The 25554-nt window shown below is 39.8% G+C and overlaps 1 protein-coding gene across 3 annotated transcripts in view; it reads left to right on the top strand.

The window, feature by feature from the left end:
- vps13b (vacuolar protein sorting 13 homolog B) overlaps window positions 1-25554 on the top strand; it is a 211374-nt gene that overhangs the window by 32287 nt on the left and 153533 nt on the right. For all 3 annotated transcript variants that reach the window (XM_085917565.1, XM_085917566.1, XM_085917567.1), the window contains 3 exons: window positions 7984-8168; window positions 16481-16615; window positions 17245-17424. In XM_085917565.1, coding sequence (XP_085773691.1) covers window positions 7984-8168; window positions 16481-16615; window positions 17245-17424 — 500 coding nt within the window. The remainder of the gene's footprint in view (window positions 1-7983; window positions 8169-16480; window positions 16616-17244; window positions 17425-25554) is intronic.

The raw sequence follows: 25554 nt of genomic DNA, 5'->3' as shown, positions 1-25554 counted from the left end.
TTGATCTCGAAGTGTGCCTTTTCTTCCCTGGCTACATCAAATAGTGGACTTAGATTTGAAACGGATGTTTTATTTTTCACTTTGTTTCTCTTTTAAGAAAATCTCACAGATCATACAGTGCTGGATTTCTTTCTTGTATCTGGGACCAACCCTTAGAAATAACACTGACAAGCTCTCGCTGCATGTCTACTTCCCTCAGCTGATTAATAGACAGGGTGCCTCTGTGCAAGACTTTTAGATCTTTCAAGTATAACTTGACTTAAGTTTGACCTTTTCTGTCTTAGTGGGTATACCCTGCTTCCTTAAATCAATCCTTCTGTAGTCAAAATCTAATTAACACAAACGGACAGTGTGTGCCTGTAAGAATGATGGTGAGTAAGTTTGACAGGAGCTTAGGTTCAAAAGGAGCAGCGACCTTGTGATATTTTGCTAATATGGTTCTTGCCGACAAAAGCAACAACATCCCGTGTTCTCCACTTTGACAACATCCCTAGGAAATCACAATGCCCCATTATTTATGAAGGTATTTTTTGGACAAGCCTACAGACAACTGGTGGTACTGAACGGACAAATAAGCGCACACATTTGATATGCTTTGACCAAAATTTCCTTGGATATATACAATTATGTGATGCAGTTTGGATAACTAACCACTGAGCATCTGTAAAGATCCAGATGCTCTCCTGTGAGTTTTCTTACAGTCTTCATGTTGCTTTTGGGCTCACCACAAAGGCTCCTTCCTCGCACAGTGGGCAGCCTGGGACTTTCAGTGGGGAAAGTACATTGCTCTGACATACTTTCTTTGCCAACCCTTAGCTGGCCATTATTTATTTTGTCACATCTTGGATCTCGTAAAGTAAACTGCAATGTTTGTAGATTATGTAGAATAGAGAAAATAACCTTATACAAGTGTCTGCTTTTTTAAAAATCTGATGGTTTTTGGCTGGAACTCTCCTGTTCAGCTAAACCTTGGGCACCTTACCCAACCCGCAATTTCCTTCGTTGTCGTAAATTGTCATTGTTACAAATCGAACAGATGTCTTCTTTTTTTTCCAAACCATAACAAATTTGATTTGAGTGGCATAGTGGAACACTGCGTGAATTGCTTCTGCTAATATTTAACAGACTGTATTAGCAGTTGTTAAACAATAAACGTGAACCTACTACACAGTCAGGTTCTCAGAGCATCTGAGTAGAGGCATTCTTTTAAGTGTTTTGCCATGAAATGGGATCAGGAGCATGGCAACTATTAGTGTTGTTCGCTCAGTTTGTTAAGATGGAAAAGTGATTTATTTTCTTCTCTATACTACTGCAATTCCTTTGGAAGCGTTTGTTCTAGTGATTTATGTATATTGACGCACAATTGACTTGCAGCTGAGACCAAGGTCTCTTACAATCCTGTAACCAGTAGTTTGCGCCTGATCATTTTTAGAGTTCATTGAAGTCTGCAGAGATTTAAGAAAAGCTGTGTCAGATGTAGCAAAGAAGCCCCAGAATATAACTCCTTCATGTTTCTCAATAAAATTTTCTTGTTATTGGTTCATTTTGATTCTGTAAACATGATGTGACTTGCCAGAAAGCTACAGTTTTGTCTCTGTCCAAAGGATATTCTCCTGGAAGCTTTTCTGTCAAAATACATTTTTACTCGGTTTCAAGTTACTTCACTGACCATGCTGAACGTTTTTCAAAAGAAGGGCATCTGCAATATACTTAGTCTGACATACACTTGTGTACAATTGCAATGTCTGGAGCTTCCAACTTCACCCGTGCTCAGTTTCAATTGTTCTGGCTGCTAAAACCTTAATCCCAAATAAGATCCTTGCCATAAAAAGTACGGATTGTAAGGGGTGTTAGAAGTGCCACCTGCATTGATCTACCCGAGAGCTGCCCCCCTCACACTCTGGCCGTGCAATATGCCGGGCCACCTGAAAGCATCAGCACATGGAGGCAGGCCAAGTCTGGGACCCGCCAGCCCAACCGACCAACAAACCCACGGCAGTTTAGTGTGGCCGGTCGCTTTGCAGACTATAATTCAGAGCCACGTCAGCTTTTATGTGGCACTTTTAACAGCCCCTGTTTCGCACTCAACTATTTCAGAGGGGCTAATTTCTTAGACCATGTGGCATTACAGGTGCATGTTATATAGCCACAAAAAGCTCGTTTTCCCTGTTAATGTTTCTGAATGAAAAGAGTTTTCCCTTGGTATCCAATTTTTGCTGAAACTCGATTACATTGTCAATAGTTGATTCTATTTTTAACACAACTTGTAGGATTGTTATACGTGAAGTTGAAAGGTCCATTACGATGTCTGGACCAGTAGTCTAGACTCTAGATTAGCTCATGTGGTGATTTATTAAGGCTGCTTGAGGCATCTGAGGCATGAGCCTTCTGGTGTGATTGTAATGCCTCATTACTTCTGTTCATAGTTAGTCAAAGCTCGCAGCTCCCGGTCTGTGTATCCAAGCGAAACCAAGAATGAAGGAACGACTGCCGAGTTGTCATATACTTAATATGACAGTCACAATGGGGATATAGTACATTATTTTTGATAATTGGCCAAATTGGACTTTCAATCCGTCCAATCTAATACGTCTTGTTTTTCTTTTCTATAGTATTCATATATTTCAGGCAATACAAAGGCTATGTGGGTTATGTGCATACGTCTGTGCCTGCGTGTTTTGTGTGTCTATGTGTGTGTATGAATACTTTGTCCCATTTTTATGGTGAGGTTTTGTTTTATATTTGGTTTCAATGCAAATGTAAATTGTTGATGAATATAGCTCTATAGGTGTATTAAGTAGCAAGGCAATGGAATCATTCTGAGTGCTTATGCTGCCTGAAATCACTATAGTGGACATAATCGTCTCAACGTGATGATTAACAGTTGTCGTCTGGCAACTGAAATCAACCTTTGATTCATAACTCAAACCAAATATATACCGTACAATATGTTACGTAAAATGTTTAAAAGTCAAAGTCCTAGGAGTATTTATTGAATTTAAATTCTACAATAAGGCATCTTTGTTAAACAATATGGTGAAATTAAGAGCAGGTGTTGACTGAAACTCGATTAATGCCTGAATCAGTCATCTGAGGAATTGATGCTTGAGGGAGGGAAAACAGTGGGAAACGGGGAAGGGTGGGTGGATTATCAACTCTAAATGGATTATCACTGTGGTGTGCATTCCACTTTCCTCTCCTCCCCACAATTCCTCAGTCGTCGGTGCTGCTCCACCGCTTCCCATGAACACGTCTGTCCAGTTTTTGCTGATTCATAGCTCATAATTCCTTTTTCTGTCTTCAACCTCACAATAATATTTAACAAGATGACTGCCTTATTTTTCATTTCACTGTGACATAATTAACCATTGTGAGTAACACTTGAAAATATAACTGTGACAGTAATTCTCATCCTAATAATGACCCACACGTCCACCGCAGCTGGACCTGTTAGACAGCAGCAGGAAGCTACGTACAGTTATACGCACGCACGCACGCACGCACGCACGCACGCACGCACGCACGCACGCACGCACGCACGCACACACACACACACACACACACACACACACGCACGCACGCACAGGCCTCTTGGTAGTTCTCCTTTAACGCCCGATGAACCACGTCATTGCCATTTTCTCGCCTTGCGATCTGCAGCTGTCCGCACAACTTGATTAAAACATTTCTTTTAGTAATCCCTGTGTAATGAAGCTCTCTCCTGAGAATGTGTGTGTTCATGTGTAGGTCAGGGGTGCTCCAGATGGTGTGTGTGTGTGTGTGTGTGTGTGTGTGTGTTTATGTGCATGCTTCTGTCCGTGCGTGTTTGTGTGTCCATGTGTGTGGGTATGAGCCAGGGAGGTATGAAGGGGAGAAAGGAGAAGTGAGTTTCACTCTACTGTTTCTTAGTTTAGTTATTACAGGACAGATGACTGAGAAATGCACACATGGAACAAGTTTGACACAATTTTCAGGAAGAGCAAAACCTCAAAAAATAACGAGAAATCGAGCCTCTGCATCATCTTAATTTCTCACTCAAATCCAAAGGTGTTAGGTTTGTTGGCTGGATGTCAAAATTGCCTTTGGCCTGTGTGAAACTGCTCAAATTATTTGATGACAATCATTTCCAAATAGCAACCAGTGCCATGCCATTGATAACATACGTAAGTATCTAATCTGAACGGTTTTATTTGACCTGGTTCCGTAAATGACATGGGATGTTTTTCCTTTCTGTATGATAACATTGAATACACAATGGTTTTCATACAACACATTTGAGAAATTTTAATGTCACTGGTTTGAAAATTTGTAATGTAATCACTCCCTAAACAAAGGTTTTGTTAAAGATGGACAATATTCATTTTGTGTAGATATTGGACAAATGTTTTGATTTATACTAAATTATATTCCGAACCCCAAGGTTTTAGCACCCACTAATAGGTTAATTTTGCACAACTAATTCGACACTCCTGGTTCATGTGATAGTACCAGTCAAAAGTTGGAGCACGTTTTCTTCTTCTCGCTATTGAATTAAAACATGCCCATACTTCTGTTAGCCGAGCTCCGAGGATGGGATCCAAATGAATTCAAATAGTTTTATTTTAGTTGTATTTGCAATCGGAAAAAAAAAAACAGCAGATACTTGTTGAATGTTCTCTTTTGGTAATGTTTGCTTTGGTTAATCAAGCCCGGGTGTGACAGTGAATGATTTAGAGAAACTTAAGATAACGTCACTGGCTCCAAGACAGTGGCTATCAGTTTCGTCTATCTGGCAAATATGTCACTCTGTAAGGGATTATATTGGAGCTGCTGTGGAGTGAAGTAGTTCAGATAAGACCCATGTCAAGAGAAAGTAGCACAATGTAATGATGCTTGATACCGATTGACTTAATTGACATTATTCCCATTATTCCCAACTACAGCCAATTTATGAAAAGCCCATAATATAATCACAGCCAGACCACACCTGCAACAGTGAATATGCAATTGTGTAAATATAGTCTAATACTCCTTTGCGGTCCATTAAAGTGCACCTTGCTCCTCATCTCCTGTTGACCTTCCAAGCCCCACAGCTGTCTTTGTCACTGTATTTTGAAAAGAGCGAGGGAAATGATTTTTGGTCCTCTGCAGGATATGAGTAATAACAAAAATGAACACTGTGGAAAAATGTCTGCCGGTTCCAAGCTTGTATTCTGGGACACTGTATAAACCATTCTGACCAGCTGCTCTTGGCAATATACTTGCAATCATGGCAAGATGCAGGTTTATTTTATTCCTTTTTGGGGGGTATTTTCAGACCACAGGTGGCCCTGAAGTTGAGGAATTCTATTTTTTGTTCTGAGTCGCGCCTCTGTCAGAGCATTGGTATCGCTCACCATTATTTTGCTGGACAATTGATGACACCCATCACACATGTGCAGCAGTTATGGTTTTGGCATAGTGTGTAGTATTACGCTTGCTTTAAAACTTCCCTCATTAAAGGAATTTTTGCGACTATTTGTCACCCTGAATTTGGATTCTGTCGGTAGAAGTAACATCTGTGTATGAATATATTCTTTTCTGAGGTAAAATTGGTGTATTTAGAGCTATACATATTCATTGATAGCTGATGGAAATGGCAGCATTTATTTCAAGTCACCTTTGATATAAGATTGGATCTATAGAAACACAATATGAGAGAAATAGCGTGAGCCATTACTGTTGATTCACACACCTTTTAGAGTTTACTTATTCATTTTAATCACTGTATCGCTAAGAGGTTGTGGCTTCCATTATAATTTGATATTTTTGCCAGTCAAAAGAAGAAACAGATTAGGAAATAGTACATCTGCTGTTTTTGTTGCCTTAACCCATGACTCATAGCTTCAACATAACACCTTCCTTGTTTTGCTTGATTCAGAAAGGGGCAGTAGAGAGGAAGACAGATGTGCCAGTCAGTAAGTAACACAGTCCAGCAGTTTGGGAGTCTTCCAGTTGACTTTGCCTCAATTTGGAGTATGATTTGTCACGGTACCAACAGAGGACAGATCTGGAAATGGGGTTTAATGCTGTTGAAATCCACCTACCACCACGTTAGAGTTAAGAGGCCTTGTTTTTCCATAACTCCCGACTAATTTTCATTTCAATTTAATTTTAAATTCTACATATTTTTACTCGCTTAAGTGTTTTCCGTTGAGAATTTGTTGATTTGAATGACTTCTGTGGGGTCGGATACCGTCAATGCAACGAGACGTTGATGTTCAAGTCAAGGAGCGGGTGTCTTTTAATTTATGAGCCAAGATCGCAAATGGTTTGCAGGGCCATTTCGCATCGGTCTCTACGTAATTGTTGAAGTATGCTTTAATAAGCTCGAACGTCCCATGGTGGGAAGTCAACTTCAGTGTTCCATACAACAAATTGTTGGATGCCCAATACATGTGGTTAGTGTCTACCACACTACTTTTGTTAAGGATTAAAATGTGTCTCTTTGGCGACACGAGTTTTTTTCAGATGCTCTGGTTTCTGACAGAAAGCTCTTCACCACGTTGCATTGCCAGCTGAAATCCGAAAACTCTTGCTGTCCTCCCAGCCAACATCCTGACCCTAATGAGACTTTCTGCATCTGATTTAAGTCCATCCACATTGCTGTTTTACGATGAGTCTGGCATAATATAATAAAAGCAGGTGCATAATTAAGGTTTTAGAGGACCGCATGCGCATGACAACTCCCTTGGAATCACACTTGAATAAGCCAACAAACCTTTATCCTTTGCCAATCTGTCTATTGAAGTGGCTTTGCAAACACATTTGCTCCGCATGTGGGGCACATTATTGCTGCATGGTCCCCTTCACTTTCCTTTTGTACATCAGCAAAATGTAACTCTGTGTACACATGCACACAGGCATGCACAAACACGTGAAATTCTGTTTGATGTCACGCGATATAGAATGTAACAGTAGTGATTTTAATAGCCGAGAAGCACGGTTGTCAAATGCACCACATGTAGCTGTGGATTACAAATATGCATGCTATCAAGTGAAACCTGTTGACCCTGTCACTTTTTCTCTTTGCTTTTATCTTCTTTCTTTCAAACTGACTCTATGCCTTTTTGGTGCCCCCTTTCAAAGCAGCATGCGGTTTAGTACTCCGCACCCGTCTGTGTATAGCTAACAGGTCGTGTCACCCTGCTGAACCACCCAGGAGGAGAATAAAGGGAAAGCTGAAGAGACACTGAAAGGAGAGCGAGAGAGAAGTAGAGAAGTTAAACGATTGCAGAGCTGCTTAGTAGGGGAGAAACCCGTGACATACTGCACACTTTAAATGGGATCTGAGCCAAGTGAATGTGTGGTTAAATTAACTGTGATGTTCATTCACATCACTGCCAACATTGGAAACTTAGTCCCTGTTCTAGTTTCACCTTTGTAGTCAGTTAATCATAAGTACAGCACAGAATTCATTCATTGTACCAACCTTGAACACGCAGAAAGGAACCACTCTCTTTGACTTCGAGACTTTGTGCATGTGGTGGTGTTGTCTCAGCCCAAAAAAAAACAACAATTACTTCTCACCTTGCAAGTAGTTTTAATACCTGACACGTACATTTGAAAGGTATGTCAAGATGCTTGTGAATGCGCCGTCAAGTTGTCTTTGCCACGCATGGAACTACAAAGACTCACAGTTGACAGGTGAAAATTTACCTGTCAAGATTCTTTTCTGTGTTTGCTTTCTATGCTTATCATTATTTCCCATAAATCATCATTTCTGTTCAGACTGAGCTCAAGAGAGGGCTCGGTGTCAAAGAAGCAGCCGGCTCAAGTATTTTCTAAATATCTGAAGAAGCCTTGCTCTTCCTGTTCAGTTCTATCTTTTTATTTTTTAATCATATTGTGATTAACAGTCAGCAGAAACTTCCACCAGTGTTTTTTTTTCCTTTTTCAACACATATCCTTCACTTGTACTATCCTTCACATAACCCACTTTCCATGTTACTTTTTATTATCTTGCAGGAGTAATAGGTCTTCTGTGCCCATCACAGAGTATATTTTGGAGCTTCCCCACTTCACTGTACAGGCCACAAGAGCCCAGACGCATCTTCTCCAAGCAATCTGGCAGAGCTGGACACACGGCATGGTGAATGGGGCGCCATCAACACTCAGCGAAAGCCTTATCAATGAAGTTTACAAAGCTCCAGGTAATGTTAGACCTAAATCAACTGACATTTGCTTGTTGATGGCCTCATTTGATTACGGATTTAAACCACCACACAGTACAGTACAGGGTTGTCTTCTTGTTACTTCACTAATGCCTACGAAACTTGTGGAAGGCTATGGCAGGGGCTCAAGCAGAAGCCAAGGTGACATTCACCTGCTCCATATGCTTGCTTGTTAAAACTGAACCCCCTCAAAAATTTTATTGCGTCAGAAAACAGCATTTTGAGATCAGGAAACTGCAGTAGTAAACGTGTGGGGCAGACAGCTCAGCAATGAAATTAAATTGTCCATAGAGCCTAAAGTGAAGCCAAAGTAAACAGCATAGTTGGGTGATATTTTGGAGTTCCGTCATTAATCATAACCACAGAAGCATTAAAAATTGTTCCTTTACATAGTCATCATATAAAATGAAAACAGTCACTATTTCAGTCATATAAATGTTGATGGACTTGTCTTCTACGTGGTAGGGGTCTAAGTGTTGCAAGTGGTTCGGGAGACAAGGTTAAATCAACCCAAAACTCCTTTACGCTTCACATCGTCTGCTATATTAATGTTCAATTTCAGCAGTTTGCCTTTTGTTCAAGTCAAATTAAAACAGTAGCGCTTTTCATTTTGGTCACATCTGGACAGTCCTCTGGGGGGGTTCGGGGTTTTCCAACTCATTACGATTGCGTTGTTTGGTAAGCCGTCAGTCTCTGGCTGCCAAACCGGCAAAGCTACCTTTTTACAGTTGTGTGCCTGCCAAAAAGTATGAAACTGGTCTCCCGTGGAGTCAAGTCAAATATTCCTCTTCACTCACTTTGCCTTCTGTTGGAACAGGGTTGAATAGTTACAAGAAGAAACATTTTAACATCTGGACATTTGGTTGCAGGATCGAAAAAAAAGGTGGCGGGGGAGTTTGCATTTAGGGCTTTGGAGGCAAAGAAGTGTTGAGTATTGCTTGTGTTTTCCCTATGTTTGTAGTTGAAATGCCGAGATGTTACATGAATTATAGAAACGGCCTGTGAATGTCTGGCGGCATTTAGGTCATTTTATTGAATCATACAAATTTGGCAGGGATTCACGATTGAATTTGTTTCATGTAATGTTGTAAAACAATACGATAAATTGTTGTCGTCAGGGCATGCCGGACACCGGCTCTGAGGATCGGAGTTGCCTACCCATGCTTGAGGGCATACATTCGGGCTTGAATTTGTGGATAAAGTCTTTACGGTGGGAAACGTAATTTCGATCTCTTTGTGTGTCTTAACGTGTGAAGAAATTGACAGTAAAGCGGACTTTGAGATTCTGTAAATTCAAGTGTCAATTTTTAAATGTTTGAAAAATTTTGATTTTCTAACCTCATCAGCGGACCTTGGTGATCTTTTTATGCTTACTAGTTGTCTTCAGTAACACAAGTTATTTAAAATAATGATATTTGAAATCCCTGTTGAAACAGTTATGTTTTGCTTTAACAGCAACAAAATACTTCTGTTTCTTTTTAAAAGTGTTGACATTGTGGCATTCTGTTATTAATGGCATTTTCCATCTTAGCGGTGGCATATTTTTTCTCTTAATGTGGCTTTCTGACAGAGTGGCTATTGGTAATTTACATTGATTACAAAATCCAGAATTGGAACCAGGTTTGAAACTTGTCTTTGTTCTTTTTTCACTTTAATGGCCGTTGCGTAGACCAGGGTTATCAAGCTCAATTACACAAGAGGACACAACTTAAAACACACTTGAGGTCGACTTCCAACCAGGATAAACATTTATTCAACAGACTATAATGATTTTTTTTTTTTAAACATAATTACTAATTGAAACAAAATGTATACAGTATTATTCTAAAATAAATCAACTTAAATGTAAAATACCTTAGATGTTGCTCTACACCTGTCTTGTACAAATTCAAAATATGATATATGTGGCAGAAACCATAACTGAATGATCCACAATCGGAGTTTACAAAGAGATTTCTGATAGCTTCCAAGTTTGTGTGGCTCCTCAGCTTCAATGTGAATTAATGACACTTTGGTCACTTGTGACATTTGAGAACCACACGAGTGGTTATGTGAAATAGAAAGGAAGTGAGAAGAGTAAAGTCAGTGTTGTACGGCCTTGTTTGGTGTTTACTTTGAATGTAAGGTTGTTTTTGAAGTAATTTCTACCCCCTTCTCTTTTGATGTTAGTTTTTCAATAGTCAAAGGTGTTTCATATTGAGTCAGGCAGATAACACATCTGGTCAATGTCCTTCATGGGAGAGCTGCCGTGGAATGAGATTTCTTTCCTTGTCCAAAGAGAGAAAATCAAAAGCAATCAAATTCACAAAAGCTTCAATTTTAATAATAAATAAATCATTATAATTATTATATTAATAATAATAATAATTAATATTAAATTTATACCACCGTGATTGTCAGCAGAATCACTTATTTATTCTGTTATACTTTTGGGAACCTTGTGTGGTTTTCAGTTGCAGCTATCATGGTAGCAGTAGCTGAAGGAAGTGTGTAATTCCCGTCTGCTGTGGCGTGCAGCCACTGCTAACCTCAGTTTCAGTGACACACTGACCACACTGACGTCCCACACACTGTGGCCGTCTCCATTTGTTTTAGCTCAAAGTATGTTCTCCATACTGTGTAATCTTATGGTAAAATTTCATTTAACCGTGCGACTGTAACTTTTGCAACTTTTGTCTGAAATCTTCATACGGACGTACAAAATAATATTTATAGGTTTCATAAATACACGCGCTTCAGTCGACCTTTAAAGATGAAAGACGTTTTCCAGCAAATGATAAAACAGGTTATAAGTGAAAAGTTACTTATTGGTCATAATTTCAGAGTTACACCCTGTATTTTAATGTTAGGGAGAGTTTTTAATTACATTTGTGAAGTCAGCCTTGGATCTCAGTGACACAGCACTGTGATGAAAACGCAGTCTGTTTCTTATTGTCATTCATTCATTTTTTTGGGGGGGTCATTCTTGCGTTTCAACCCTCAGACCAGTGTTTCCTTTAATGCAGTGCACACTGAATAAAGAAAAGTAGTTAACCCAACAAATACTACATAATCGACAATCGCAAATGATAACTGCTTGTGGGGATCTTAGAACATCACCCCACAAAAAGAGGAACCGTTGCAACACTGTACTTGTAATGGCTTTAAACACTGAGACAAACATTGCACTCCCTTTCATTGTTTCTCAATGAAAGCAAAATTAGTTGCCATCATAAATTAAAGTTAGGTGTTGAGACAGTTAAAGAAAAAAAAGTCTGTTGCAGTATGGCCTGACCCCCTAACTCAAGACATTTTCTTTGAAGAGGTAAATGGTCGGATTGAGTGGAATGTTTGCCTGTCACCTGGCGTTCTTTAAATGGTAGCAAGAAATCAGGAGGAAGTAAGGAAGAAAGAGGGGCCTTTTTGTCTACACACAACCTTATTACTGACATTAAAAACACGTTGTGTCAGCATCAGAAAACTGATAAATAAATCTTGGATGGAACTTGAGACGGCTCTTGTCAGTGCAAACTTCAATGGGCCACATACGGCCTTGTTCCTTTCCTGGCAGATCGTGATGATGTTTTAAGTCAGTCCAGACAGTCTGTCGTCTTTTGCTTTTGTCCTCCTGCATCTCTGTTCTTTTTTATGTCATTCACTTCTGTCTCGACTTTGTATATGAAACCGAGGAAATTAATTCAAAACAGGAGTTTTTGAGCTGTATTTTCCCATAATCATTCAAACTGTTCCTTTTGAAGAAATCAAAGCAAAATGAAGCACATTTGTTAACCCTTAAACCAACATCACTGGTCAACTTTTCGCGAAGCAACTACAGTTAAACTGACACAAAAACACTGAGTTATTCTTCTGCCAGTCCTTTTTGTGTTGATAATTTGCTATCTTCCCAGTGGTGTGCAGCCAAGGCTTCTGCCTGACTAAACACAATCAGAAACATTGACCTTCATTTAAATCTTTGATTAAATTGTATAGTTTATTTCCAACCATTATTTTCACGTCATAGCGTATGTCCATTTCTCGGCCGCCCAACTTGTGGTTACGTGAATGTAGATTTATTATTTATCCAATTAGAACCCAGGGTCTGCGTTCCCATGTTGATCTAATCTGCACGGAGCCTTCAGAATCCCAAGTGCTGGCGCGTGGCTCTTAAACGGTCACCTTAGTAAAAGCTGTTTCTTTCTTAACTCAGTCGGAATTTAGCTTGACCACTCTTCGCTCATGCGCAAAGTGATGTCGACACTTTTGTGTGTTGAAGTAAATATTCTCACCAAAGATTGGGTGATCGGGGAAGACAATGTCAGACATGATTTAAAAATGTGTTTTCAAGTGGGTCTTTACAGAAAAACAGAACATTATGAGGCTTGGTTGGTTGTTTTTTCTTTTTATGGGATGAGCGTCTTCATTGATTCCCTGTGGTTAGCTGTTGCAGGCAAACTGCTGTACACTAATTGTCTCCTTACAAGTGCCAATGTAGGACTCATGTAGGTCCCAGCAAATGCTTTTCACATCCTTTGTCTCATGTCTATTTTGCCCTGCATCTTCTATTCCCAACTCCATGACCCCACTTTCACTGTCTTCCAAGCACTGTGCCAAGACCCATTAGTGTTGACCAAATGGCTTCCGCAAGACTTAATTGAGGTAATTCGGTGGCAGGGAGAATCATGGTCTGGAAAAGCCAGGAACATATGTCACTGCTTTACTGAGCAGACTGAAAAGTAGGCAGCACCTGGGAAGGATGGAAATCATGAAAATTAGACCCCCAGTATTTGCCACCACCGACCCTAACACACCATGTTTTCCTGCGCACACACACCAATACATTCGTACATTCATACAGTACATACACTATTCCTGCGCCCCCCCTTCCCGAACAATGCTGGCACTGGGTCTATTTGTGTACGTGCAAATACACTTACTTTTGTTGTTTGACTCCATTTTTCTAGACCTGTTGCTCAGTCTCAGAACGACAAATCCAGCTGCCCATATTTGCCCTCATGGTGTGTGTTTGATGGTGTGCTGTAGCCTCTGGCCTCTAGCTGTGTGTTTATGTACTCCTCGCACCTGCCCTCATTTGACAAACAACAGCACCACACGCATTCAATTCTCTCGGTCACACACAGAAACACTCACACGTGTGCTTGTAATAGACACACTAATGCATTGCACCAAACAAAATACCACGTCTCACAGCAACAAACTACAACCCCGTGTGTTTTCTCTTCCTGGGTACCCCACTTTTTATAGTCTTAACAGCTGGACAAAACATTATTAAGTGCAGCTACTACCACCCCAGCAGGTGCAGTGTGCCCTTTAGGACAAATCTACGTGGCTAAGGGCTGTAGAAATACTTCTCTATTTCATGATTGTTGTCATATTCGTGTATTTACAAAATAAACTATGGTCAATTATTGCAATTTCTAGAAAATATAATCAAATGGCTTAAAACACATTGAGAATATTTGCAGTATAAATCTCTACTGTTGGGTTTGCACTGAAAAGTGGCAGTTTTCTTTTTTTTTTTTTCCAAGGGGGACATGACTTGCTACAGACGGAGGAATCGTTTAAGGTTGATGGGCAACAAAACATCTGTTGCACGACTTGCATCAAGAGGCAGGCAGGGAGACATAAAGACATTTATTAACATCTGCATGTTACACCTGATAATACAAGAGGGACTTTAATATAGAGAAGTTAGTGGTTAAGATTTGAGCAAATTACCTGCAATTCTTTTGATTAAATGGTTGTGTTAAAAAAAAAAAAAAGGGACACGCTGGAGAGACTGTTTCTCGGCTGGCTTGGGAATCCCCCGGGATGAACTGGACGAAGTTTGGGATTCTCTGCTGAAGCTGCTGACCCTCTGGATAAGGGGTGGAAAATAGATGGATGGATACATTACATTTAAGTGAAAGATTAGATTTTAGCTAACCACAAGCAAGTTAGTCAGGTGATTAACACGTTAGGGGTCCTAACTGTCCTGCAAAAGTAAGATGAAAAATACCCTCTGTGACAGTTTACGACATGCAGTTAATGTAAATATTATTTGTTCATCTGCATTTTCTTATGTCAGGAAATAATACAAACCATGAATGTCAAAAGAATGCTTGTTGGGTATCAAATAAAAGGGGGGTATTTTCTCTCGTAAGTCCTATCAAAAGAGATAATGCAAGAATGACTATGATGCGTTCTGACACTTTTAGCTTCTTGGAAGAATGTGCATGTGATGAATGAATCCTCCTCTTTTCTCTCAACAGGTGGCCTGGCACATAACTCCCTAAGTTATCTTGAGTTCTTGAGCCATCCAGCTTTGTACTTGTTTGAAATTCCATTGCAGTATAGAAATAATCTTGACAGTATACATTAGAGCTGTCACAATCTGATCATGTAATTTTAAAATGATTTTGGGTAAAGTATATTTTTTATTTTCCTAGTATGCAAAGCTATTTCCAAGTGGAACAACAATAGCATCGTTTTGTATTACACAACAAAATAATTTGAGTTTGAGCAAAAAAGGTGAGGGCCAAAAAGAACAAAACGTTTTTTTTTTTGTGAATATTCATTAAACCAGGCGTGGTGCCCACAATAACCACATGATTATAAAAAGATAGCTCAATGGTGAGTTATCAGTATTTTAAAAGTATTCAGTAACCCTTTACACTCATCATGTTTAATCATTAAAGTTAGTACAATAGGTATCTTTTCTTCTATTTAATGTAATCATTTTTATTTAACAATTATATTCCAGTTACTGTACAAAAACAGACTAGATAGAATCAAGAAGCACCTTAATAACCAATATTGTTCATAATTCAGATTTGTATGTTGCTGTGGCGCTCAACAGCCATTTCAGTTTACCACGTGGACCCTTCGGAAATTTAGTTGCTCTCCTCTGATCAAATCCATCTATTCCACATTCCATTTTTATTTTATTGCATTAGCTGATAACCATATTGTTCAATCTCATCAAAAAAGAATAACATGCATTCAATATTAGTTTTATTAGTTTTGTAATTGCCACGTTTACACTAACGAGCGATACAGTAAATTAAATTAAATTAAATCATTCTTTTGGGATTTTCATCATGGAATATCCTTGTTTTGGTCAATCAGCTCATGTTAAAACCTCAGTTGCCAGCTAATCTATTTTACCTTTCTTTCTCTATGCAGAGAGGTAACAGCTCTGCGTAACAGCGGCGTAGCATTCCTGGCCTTAAACGGCAGTGTAAAAGTGGCTAATGACTGCCTGAAATCTGGAACCCATCAAAAAGGTTTCTTCCCCTGAAATGTTCTGCCGGGCCTTTGCTGCAACAGTCTTCATGCCTTGCTTGAGGGACTTTGCTTCAATGTGTGAAAGAGTGCAATCAACATATTGTCACAAGCGCTTAAATGGAAGTTAAACTGAATCATATCATCCATCCATCCATTTTCTGAACCGCTTTCATACCGAGGGACAATTTAGATATCAAGATTTCATAATTGTTGTGATCCCCAGCAGTGAAGACCTCTGTGATGGGGAATCATTTTGATCTTGAAGATTTAGTTTTTTCTTCGTCACACCAATCTTAATGCGTGTGTCTGTCCGTCCATCCTCCCTCTTCTTCCTTATCTGGGCTCAGCAGTTTTTATAGGGAAGCCCAGACTTTTTTTTCTCCCCAGCCACTCTACCCACCTCTTCTGGTGGGATCTTGAGTTTTTCCCAGGCCAGCAAGGAAACGTACGCCTAATTCACATTGACTGTGGAACGGATGCATTGCGGTGTCTGTACGGAATCTGTACAGCCTCCAATGCACACCGGCTGCGGTGCCTATGCGGGTCTGTGAATTTCCACGAGAAGATCACACTGAAGAGTCTTTTGTTCAAATTGACACACCTTTTGGACATTATTTCCGTGACTTTAGCGGCAATGCATCCGTTCCACAGTCAGTGTGAATTAGGGCGTTAGTCTCTCCAGCATGTCCTGGGTCTTCCCCAAGGCCTCCTTCTGGTGGGATGTGCCCAGAACACATCACTAGGGAAGCATCCAGGATGCATCCTGATCACATTCTCGAGGCACCTCATTTGGCTCTTCTCAATGCGGAGCCAGAGAGGCTCTACTTTGAGCCCCTTGGTAGGTTCTCCCCAGGTCTGGTTTCTCGCATTTCCTTGTTCCAAACTTTGCAAAAGAAAGGGGTCAAGACTAAAGTGCAATCAAGTGTTTAATGAAGCCAGAGCTACGGTATTCAAAGCTGTCAAATTTCACCTCACATTCACTGTTTTCTGCTTTTTCCTTGTTCTTCCTTCCCCCCACCTTTTATTAGGTGTGAAATCTTTAGGATCGTCACCGACTCTTGAGGGCTCGCTCCAAAATCTCGAGCTGAAGTTCTGCAGCCGCGCAACGGTGAAATGTGCCTCTGGAACCGTGGGAGCTGTAAAAGTGTGTGCCAGGACCCCAGGTGTGTGCAGCTGTGCCCTGTTAAAACTTTACTGCCTGTGTAGGAGGGAGAGAGTGAGAGCGATTGCACTGCGCTGCACTGCACTGGACTGTCTTTTACTTTTTCAAATCTCTATTTTTATGTCCTACATTCTGTCTCCTCGCTTTCCTTCTTTATGTTGATTCACTTCCAGCTGTGTGATTAAGTTGCTGTTTTCTCCTGTGGTGTTGTCACTGGGCCTTTGGTCATGTCTTTGACGCAAGGATGTTATTGGAGACAGAGTCCAACAGGTCAACCTGAACATATGATGTCAGAAGCGTAAGATTTACTGCAGCTGTGGATATAGAAATCCAAAGAAAGAAATCTTAGCACGCACATTTTGTTATAATCAAATATTCAACATCCATAGTGATGTAGTATGACAATGTTAAATAAAGACTGTGTATCAAAATCAATGTAATTTAAAAATAGTGTAGGTGACTGTACTGTGCAGACATTTTGTAGTTGGCTTTGACTTGCGATTTTTTATGAATGTATCTTTACGTTCAGTCTAAGGTATGGATTGTTTGATATTTTTAATTTAAAATAGTACACTGTGTCTTCATGTTTTTAATTGTGATTACTGGAGAAACTGTACTTATGCCCGGCAGGCTCAGGAGAAGTTGTAAAGGAGAAGCTTGTTCCTCTGATCCAGGGGCCATCTGATACTAGGGATCTTCATATGAGGCAATGGCTAAATGAGAGCCGCAAGCCTGAATCCCTTTTGGCTCCCGACCTGCTGGCATTTTCTGTGCAGGTTCCACAGCAAGGAGAGGATTGCAGGAACTCAGGTAAAATACTTAAACTATTATAAGGTGGCATTTTTCCTATGTGATGACCATGTTGGCAATGCATGGACATACCATGTTGGAAGGGATAAGAAAACCAGTATCGGCAATGAAAATCACGGCCGTTAGCTTAACAACACTGTTCTTTAATGGCGTGAGCGCTCGTCGTGTCGTGCGTGTACATACATATCTCTCAAATGTGCTATTTTTGGTACAGCACACAGTTTCTTTATCAAGCCCTTACCTATTTCTCAATGTTGGTTTCTCCCTTTAATATACTCCATTTAAATGTCACACTTGGACTGTTAACCTTTCTTTCATAATGCATTTATATCACAAGTTGGTGGAAAAGTAAAATGCATCACAATAAACTTAATTCACATAAGAAAAAAGAGCAAAACAGCTGGCACGCACGCACGCACGCACGCACGCACGCACGCGCGCACGCACACACACACACACACACACACACGACATACTCCTTGTGCACACACAGACCCGCAGAATAGAATAGAATCTGTTCTTAATATTTCTTTTATCTGTTAATACTGTCAGAGTTGAAAAGAACCTATTGTTTGACAAGTTATAATTTGACCACAGTGCTACATTTTGCTCAGCGCATGTGTCATGTCAAACATCTGACAGATGAATTTCAAAACTAACTGTGACTTTCTGTGTTCAAGTGCTCATGTGTGCAAATGTTTGTATATAACAGACATATTTTGGGTGTCTGATTATAGGCCTGTGTTTTGTATGGTGGTCGGGGGTTTACATCAAAGCCTTTGGTCCACATATTCAATGTCCCGACCATCATCCAAAGGGTGACAGAAAGCCTGTTAGAGCAGTGTTAATGGAATGATGAATGTAAAGTTTCAGTGTGGCTGAGATGAAAAAAAGAATTGCACCAGTCTAAATGAGCTTCACCCTTTGCTCCCATAGGACTGAATCATGGGCCAACATTTTGTTATCATGACATGACTGAATTTCTGCTCATTTGGCCTTGTTATCGACCACAATTGATTTGTCCCATGTGGTTCTATGGAATCCAATCCATGTGTGATCACTGTATGAAAAGTGCAGGACTGCTGAAGTGGAGCAAAAACTATGGCTGTAAAAATTGAACTCCATGATTAAAGTCACTAATATTAGTCCATTTGGGATAAAGGTGTAACGGGTCCCGGTCTAGTGTCAGAAAAGACATATTTCAACCCCAAACTACAAGGTTTAATTTTTTATGTGGGCCAGACAATCAACCAGTCTTGTCCACAAAGAGCTCCTGCGACCTTTTGCTTCGTTCAGTCCATGAGTAGAGGCAACTGTTTTGGCAGAACAACTCGTGACTGACTTACTATGACAAGTTGTTCTAAGCATCTCGCAGTTTCTGACAGAGAAGAACATTGTTATCTGGGACGAATTCTTCTTGAACATGGCTGTGACAACAGGGCTGAGCAGAACCCTGGAAGATTCTTTCCAGGAGTGCAGGTGTGGCAGAGAAGTCTGGGAAAGTGTGTTACAGTCCAGGATGATTAAAAAACATTGACATCAGTGTAGGACCAGGGTCAGCCAGTCTATATTTAATCATTTAAATTTAGATTGTTGAGCCTACTGATAAGAACCCGTCGGCCAGATCTTTCACAATCTCCAGTAATGCTCAAGTGACTTATTGTTTTGGTCCAAGGAAATTTGCAGTCCTCTTTGGCTTGATCATGGCCTGTCACAAGCTGATTGATGAGAAAAACTTTGGGGGCCTTGGACAAGCCTAATGTTAGGGACCAGAGGGAGCAGAGGGCCAGAGGGCGTGTGAGGAGCTTGGCTTTATGCTCAACTTCAGGGCGAGCAGCGGCCTGCAGGTGTTTCCCGCCACCCTCCACCAGAGTGACTTGCAACGGAGGAGGAGGGACTGTTGGGTCGGGTGTGCTTTATGATCATAGCAAAGACAAAACGAGAGAGTGAGTGAGGGATAGCATGTGTTCTCCCTAAGCACGCCAGCAGCTGCAAGACAGTGATTTATGCTTTTCTTAGAACTCTTAGCGCTCTGAAAATGTTACATTTAATCAAGCATACGGAGAGTGGAGCAAATGTTAAAGATGTTCTCTATAAAAGCCCCCTAGTTTTGATCTCTTTCCCAAACCATGGATGCTGCGGAAATAAGAGTACAAAGCGTTGCGATCTTTCATCTTAATTTAAATATATTGAAACTTCCATAAAATGTATCCGCGGGAAGTGGACTGGCTCTTTTAATAAGAACATTTGTGTGTAGTTTCCCGATAGTTATTGGTGCTGTTTTCTCTTCAATCAGTCTTGCATGAGAAAGATGGAAGTACAAAAGGAGTTCATTCTTCAATGCCCCAGCTTGGTGTAATGGTTTCTACTTTTTAAAATTCTCAACTTCGTGCTTTAATTGTATATCATAACTAAGTGACCTGTCCACAGGAGTAGCAACATTGTGAACTACGTAAGCCCGTTGACCAAAGACTAATGAGAGCAGATGGAAAAGAAGCGCCACCTGCCCTTGATCTGAATATTTCACCCAAAGACACAGTCCAGCAAGTGTAGCGCCTGCATGTATTGAACCACACATGCTCTCGCTTTGGGAAACTGGAGCCTTTGAATGGGTTGCACCGTAGATGAGGTGTGAAGTTTAGGATATCCCTTGGTAGTCTCCTCCATTACAATATTTCAAAGACCTGCTGTACTTTCATATGTCCATCTATCATACTCCCTTTCACTCCTGTGCATGTGTTCATGCACTCCGTCGAGTGGTAAATCAACAGGCTGGCTTTGTTTCAGGCAGCAGCATGATGGCTTTAAGCTGCTGGCTTGAACTTTGGCTGGCTGATAAATCCACAGTAGACAAATTTAGACTAAAAATAAATTTCATGCATCAATATAAGACCAATTTTGTGTTACTCTGTGAAAGTCATTTATGTCATTTAGCAAAAATTCCCAAAAGTGCAAGGCACAAGTGTTACCACTGGTGCTATGAAGATTGATGATGATTTTCTTACCAGTCTGTTTTAGTTTGTCCTGATTGATTGAATGTATAAACTTTGTAAGAACACCCAAAAATTATGATATTTTGGCCGCACGTCTAAACTGACTGACCTAAAGCAAGGGTTTTGTTTGCCTTTGCTCTCCTTGTCTTGAGCCCCAAAAAACTAGCAACGCCCGTGGGCTAAGCACCGGTTGACATACCCAATGGGATAACTTGCAGCTCCAGCATTGATGAAGAAGGCAGATAGTAGCTGCAAGAACTATTGTGATTTGCACGACACATTGACTATCGACACTTCATACGTATGCCGATGAATATGCATCAGTAGCCTATGGCAGAGAAATATTGGGTAAGAGGGGACCCAGTGTGGTTGCTGCCACACTCCACCTCCCACTGGTGCAGAAGTGAAGCATTTTGCAGAAGGAAAACTAAAGCCCTCAGTTGCAGTGACCCCTCTGATGATTTTTTTTCTTTTTAAATATTTAGAGCAATTGGTGTTACAGGTGTGATGAGTCAGCATTTGAGTCTGTGCTTTCTGTAACATTTGGCAACTCTGCATCGTGCCAGAAAAATGTTCGTTCACAGTTTTGCTTTTTAGCGTGTCTTATTGAAACACAAAAACTCGAACTTTATGATGTCAGTTTGCTTATTTTGAGCCTTGGACAGGAAATGGGATACAAGTCAGGAATGAGAAAAACATGATTGTTGTAATGTGCCGAGATATCCTGGTAAAAAACGGGTCCAGAGCTCACTTAAGATCACACTGGACAATGATCCTAAACACACAGCCAGATCTTAAACAAGACACCGAGATCTGAAAAAGGCTAAACCAGATAGTGCTTGAATAATGGTTGAAACAGCTTAAAGGTAAAGATCTGTGTGCTAATTCAGAAAGTAGAGGCTGTCATTTTTCCAAAAGGTGCATCAACATTGGCTGAAGTTGGAAATGTACCTGGAGTTTCTTTTTTTTTTTTTTTTTTTTTTTTTTTTTCTTTCATACATTTGCACCACGTTAAATTGCCTTTCCATTGTGTCGTCGGTAGAATATTGGTATATTAATAATGCTTGAGAATGAGTTTATTCCTTTTTATAATGTAGAAAAACATTGAAGCACTGTATACCTCAGATATCTTTCTGACTGTTTGCCTCATCATATTCTTCAGTACATATGTGGGAAACAGAACTGGTAATAGGGAGATTAGACCTGAGGGAACTCACTCCAAGCTGGCTATTGAGGTCAATCACAGCCCATTACCAGAGCTGCTCATCTGTGAAGTATACTTAGGCCAGTCTCACAGTGCTTAACATTTGACTGGCGCTTGGCTGAGACGCAGTGGGCAGAGATTTGAAACAATGTCCGAAAGAATAAGAGTTGGTAGTGATAAGAGTGCTGAGGTTAGTTTGGCGTGTGGCTGGAGCTGCGCCTGTGGCTCAGTCTACTTTTTCCTCTCTCATGATATCACTGCCCCCATGTGTTTACTTGGCACTGACCAAGTCACAATTAGTTTGATTTAATTAGGACATAGTTAAGATCAAAATGACACTCATAGGAAGCAACTGACACTTTTCTATAGTCTCATAGAAGGAAGGAAAACTATAAATATATTGCAATTTTATATAATACACAACATGGTCAACTGATGGGAGAAGTTGATTATGAATAAACAAAAAGGTACTGGGATGGTGATGGTTTGAATTTGGATGGAGATACTGCGAATCCATGAAATAGGATGTTATTGACATAATAGCACAAATTTCTTACCTTAACTTTAGTCAAGTCAAAATATAGGTGTTCCAAAGACACAGTGTCTGAGAGGACAAACACCCAAATACCGAGCCACCATACTTTTTTTTTTCCAGTTGCTTTGGTGGCTGTCCAAACAGATTTTTTGGGAGTTTTTTTTAAGTCATTCTTATTTCACCTAGGTTTCCAGTTTTGTGTGAATAGACCCATAATTGTCGGCAACAGAGTGTTGTAGTAAATGGGCCAAACATAAAGATTTGGCCTTGAAGAGTAAAGAGAGGTCACTGTGGGTCAAGGGGTTCTCAAGTTGTCTTCTAAGAAGGGCAAGGTCAGAGAGAAAGAGAGCAGTAATGATCCTTATTCACCGTGTGAAAGTTAACCCATCAATTTTGCAAATGTCTAAATGCATTAAAAGTACTAAATGGCATGTATATCGTGTGCACGTGTGTGCGTGTGGGAGAGAAACCACGAAAGACTTCAAATCATATACATTCACATTATTGTTTTTATAATCTTCTATAATGTGTAGTTTCTGACTCTAGATTACCCAGCTGTCCGATATATTCCCTCTGCAATTCCGAAGTTGCACTTACATTTAGTAAATTGATGAGAAAATTCCAGACTATTTCCCTTAGCGAAATGATTAGAGCTGAAATGATTAATCAATAACTCATAGATGATCAAATTAATCAATGTTATTATTAAAATTAAATTATATCTCATTGTTAGAATTATTATTACAATTATTGAAATTTGCTGTTCTCGTTAAATGATGTGCTTATTTTGATTTAAAGGATGGAAATTGAGAACTGAAAACATCAGATTCCTCAATGAATTTGCTAAATAAATGACAGATTAATCGATTATTAAAATAATGGTTAGTTGGAACGGAATGCCAGATTTTTCTTTTACTACTTAATTTCAGGCTCAGATCAAAAGTCCTAAATTGATATATGGATTGTATTTAATTGATTGTGTTTGTGACTTGGGAGTTTGGAAATAAGTACTGGCTTGTTAGCTGTAACAGTAAGTCATGACCATGACCACCAGTCCGTCAAATTATCCATCAACGATATTGTATTCAGCTTCATGCTTTCTTTTCGCCACAGAAAATATGCTTTCGCTGCAATTTTTCCATGTGATCGCATTGTCTTCATCTCATTCTTGTGCAAACGGAACACTATTCATTTTCACAATTATGACACCATTGTTTTCATTAATTTTATTTCAACCTTTGTACAATGTCACACAAGCAAATACGTGACATTTTATCGAGCGGGGGTAATGGCCCATATTAGTCAACATGGCAGAACAATAACATTGACATATTGGTTCTGACTGCAGCTAATTCTTTTCTTTTGAATGAGAAGTGAAAGATAAGAGATTCAAGTGGACACTTGAGCAAAGTGTGATCTCGGACAGCTGTACTTGAACCCCAGATGCAATGTAATGAAGCAAGGTCCAGATGTTTTCTTCCCTACTACTATACCACCAACTACCACAATTTCACTTGCATATAATGTGGAGATTTACACTGAAACGGGTTAATCGAAGGTATGCACATCGGCTGAATACAAGAAGACAATTTAAGATTCTTGAAACACAAACATCTGATATAATCGTATATTTAAAAGCAAATTAATGAAGATTAGACTTGGTATAAAAACACGTATGAATCTTTCTTCAGCTTCATTCATTACCATGTACAAAGTTGCATTGCTGTTTTCTTGTTGGATTGCATTGTTTTGAACGTTTACCATTTTGTTTGATTTTCGTCATCAAGCCTTTCACATATGCTGGCCAAACAGTTGGCATTGAAACCTGTCCATGTTTGTTTATAATCTTAACCAAATATTTGCCCACAGACATCCACCCACAGTTCTTTGCGTTTTGTTCTAAAGTTGTTGAAAGTAAACCAAAGTGAGATTTTTTTTTAGAACTAGCACAAGTGTACTTCTGATATGATAGATGGTGGAAGGGAACACCACAGCACCTTTCCAGCATCCCATGCTTCATTCATAGTTTGAGATATGAGTAAATTGAGTTAATAAGATAACATATCTTTACCAATGCTCATTAAAACAAAAAAACGGGTTACGTAAATGCAACTACTGGTAATTAAATATTAAAATCAGATTCAGTCCTGTGTTATGGTTTTACTTTTTGTATTTTAATCTGAAACTAAAATGTAAGATTAAATTTAAAATCAGGCAAAAAAACACTCATTTCCTTTTTAATTTTTGCATTTGTTTTATTGACAATTTAGAATATAAAGAATGAGTGATACGCATCTTAATCCTGATTTTCTAATTTGCACAGCGGTAATCTCTGGTTCACTCTGTACCAAACAAGCCGTTTACACTTTATCCAGCTCTTAGTTGACTGGCAGTGGTGGGGGAGGTCAATTTAGTTAACCTTATCTAATTGAATGTTGTCACCAGATCAAAGGTCACCACATTCCACAGAGTCAGATCAAACATCACACAACGCAGTCAAAACAATTGGCTTTCCCAGATCGCCTAATCATGGTCTTGGTTTTATTTTCACACATTAGAGGGGATAATATCTCGACTGATTGTAGCAAGTTTAAAACATTGTTTTTCCTTGGATTCGGTTTAATTTGGTCCGTGCATTCAACTTGCAAATATACCCTATTTCCCATAACTCTAATGTACGTAGTAAATGTTAACTGGTGAGATCTGAAGAAAAGCCACACCTATCCATTGTCGACATGATTGATGAATGATAAATTCTGCTGAACTTAACAAACGTAAAAGCACCAGGCTTTCTTTTGTTAGCTTGTAAAATAAGCCTTTGTTCAATATCATAGCTTAATTTTTGACGTGTACCCTGTCTGTCACTTAACTGCTGACAACGACTGAATAGTTTTCCATTTATCGTCTCCCAGTTTTGTAGTGTCCCATCTTGAAGTGAGATCCCCTCCCACATCCTGATATTTGAATTTGGTTACTGATTCATACGCATTCATACAGCAGTTCATAAGTCACATACAGACCAACCAGAGTTCAGGCACCTACAAAGTGCTACTGAAGCATGTCAACTGGAGTTCTGTGCCAACAGCTTCACCAATATGGGCTTGACCGCTCCACTGGCCATCAGAAAACATACTGGTGCCGTGGGAAAGGGAATGGGATGGGAACCCATTAGCTTCTTCACAGCTCAACTGTTGTAACGTGCCTCCTCCCATGTTCCATCCATTCCTAGTGTCTCCTAGCCCGTTCCTCCCACACTAATTCCAAAATCAAGCTCATTTTTCCCTTTACTCACACTTTCACAGGCTACACTGTTGACCAAATTACTGGCCTGAACCTCAGTGAACAGCAGTAGCCGCTTCAACAGATTTCAGTTTGTGGGTGTTTACAGTTTCACATTC

This window comes from Syngnathus leptorhynchus, chromosome 8 (genome assembly GCF_054491065.1).
Source record: "Syngnathus leptorhynchus isolate UIUO chromosome 8, UIUO_Slep, whole genome shotgun sequence".
In the NCBI taxonomy this organism is placed as follows: Eukaryota; Metazoa; Chordata; class Actinopteri; order Syngnathiformes; family Syngnathidae; genus Syngnathus; species Syngnathus leptorhynchus.
Note: the sequence above shows the minus strand (reverse complement) of the source record. Positions and strands in the feature narration are given on the sequence as shown.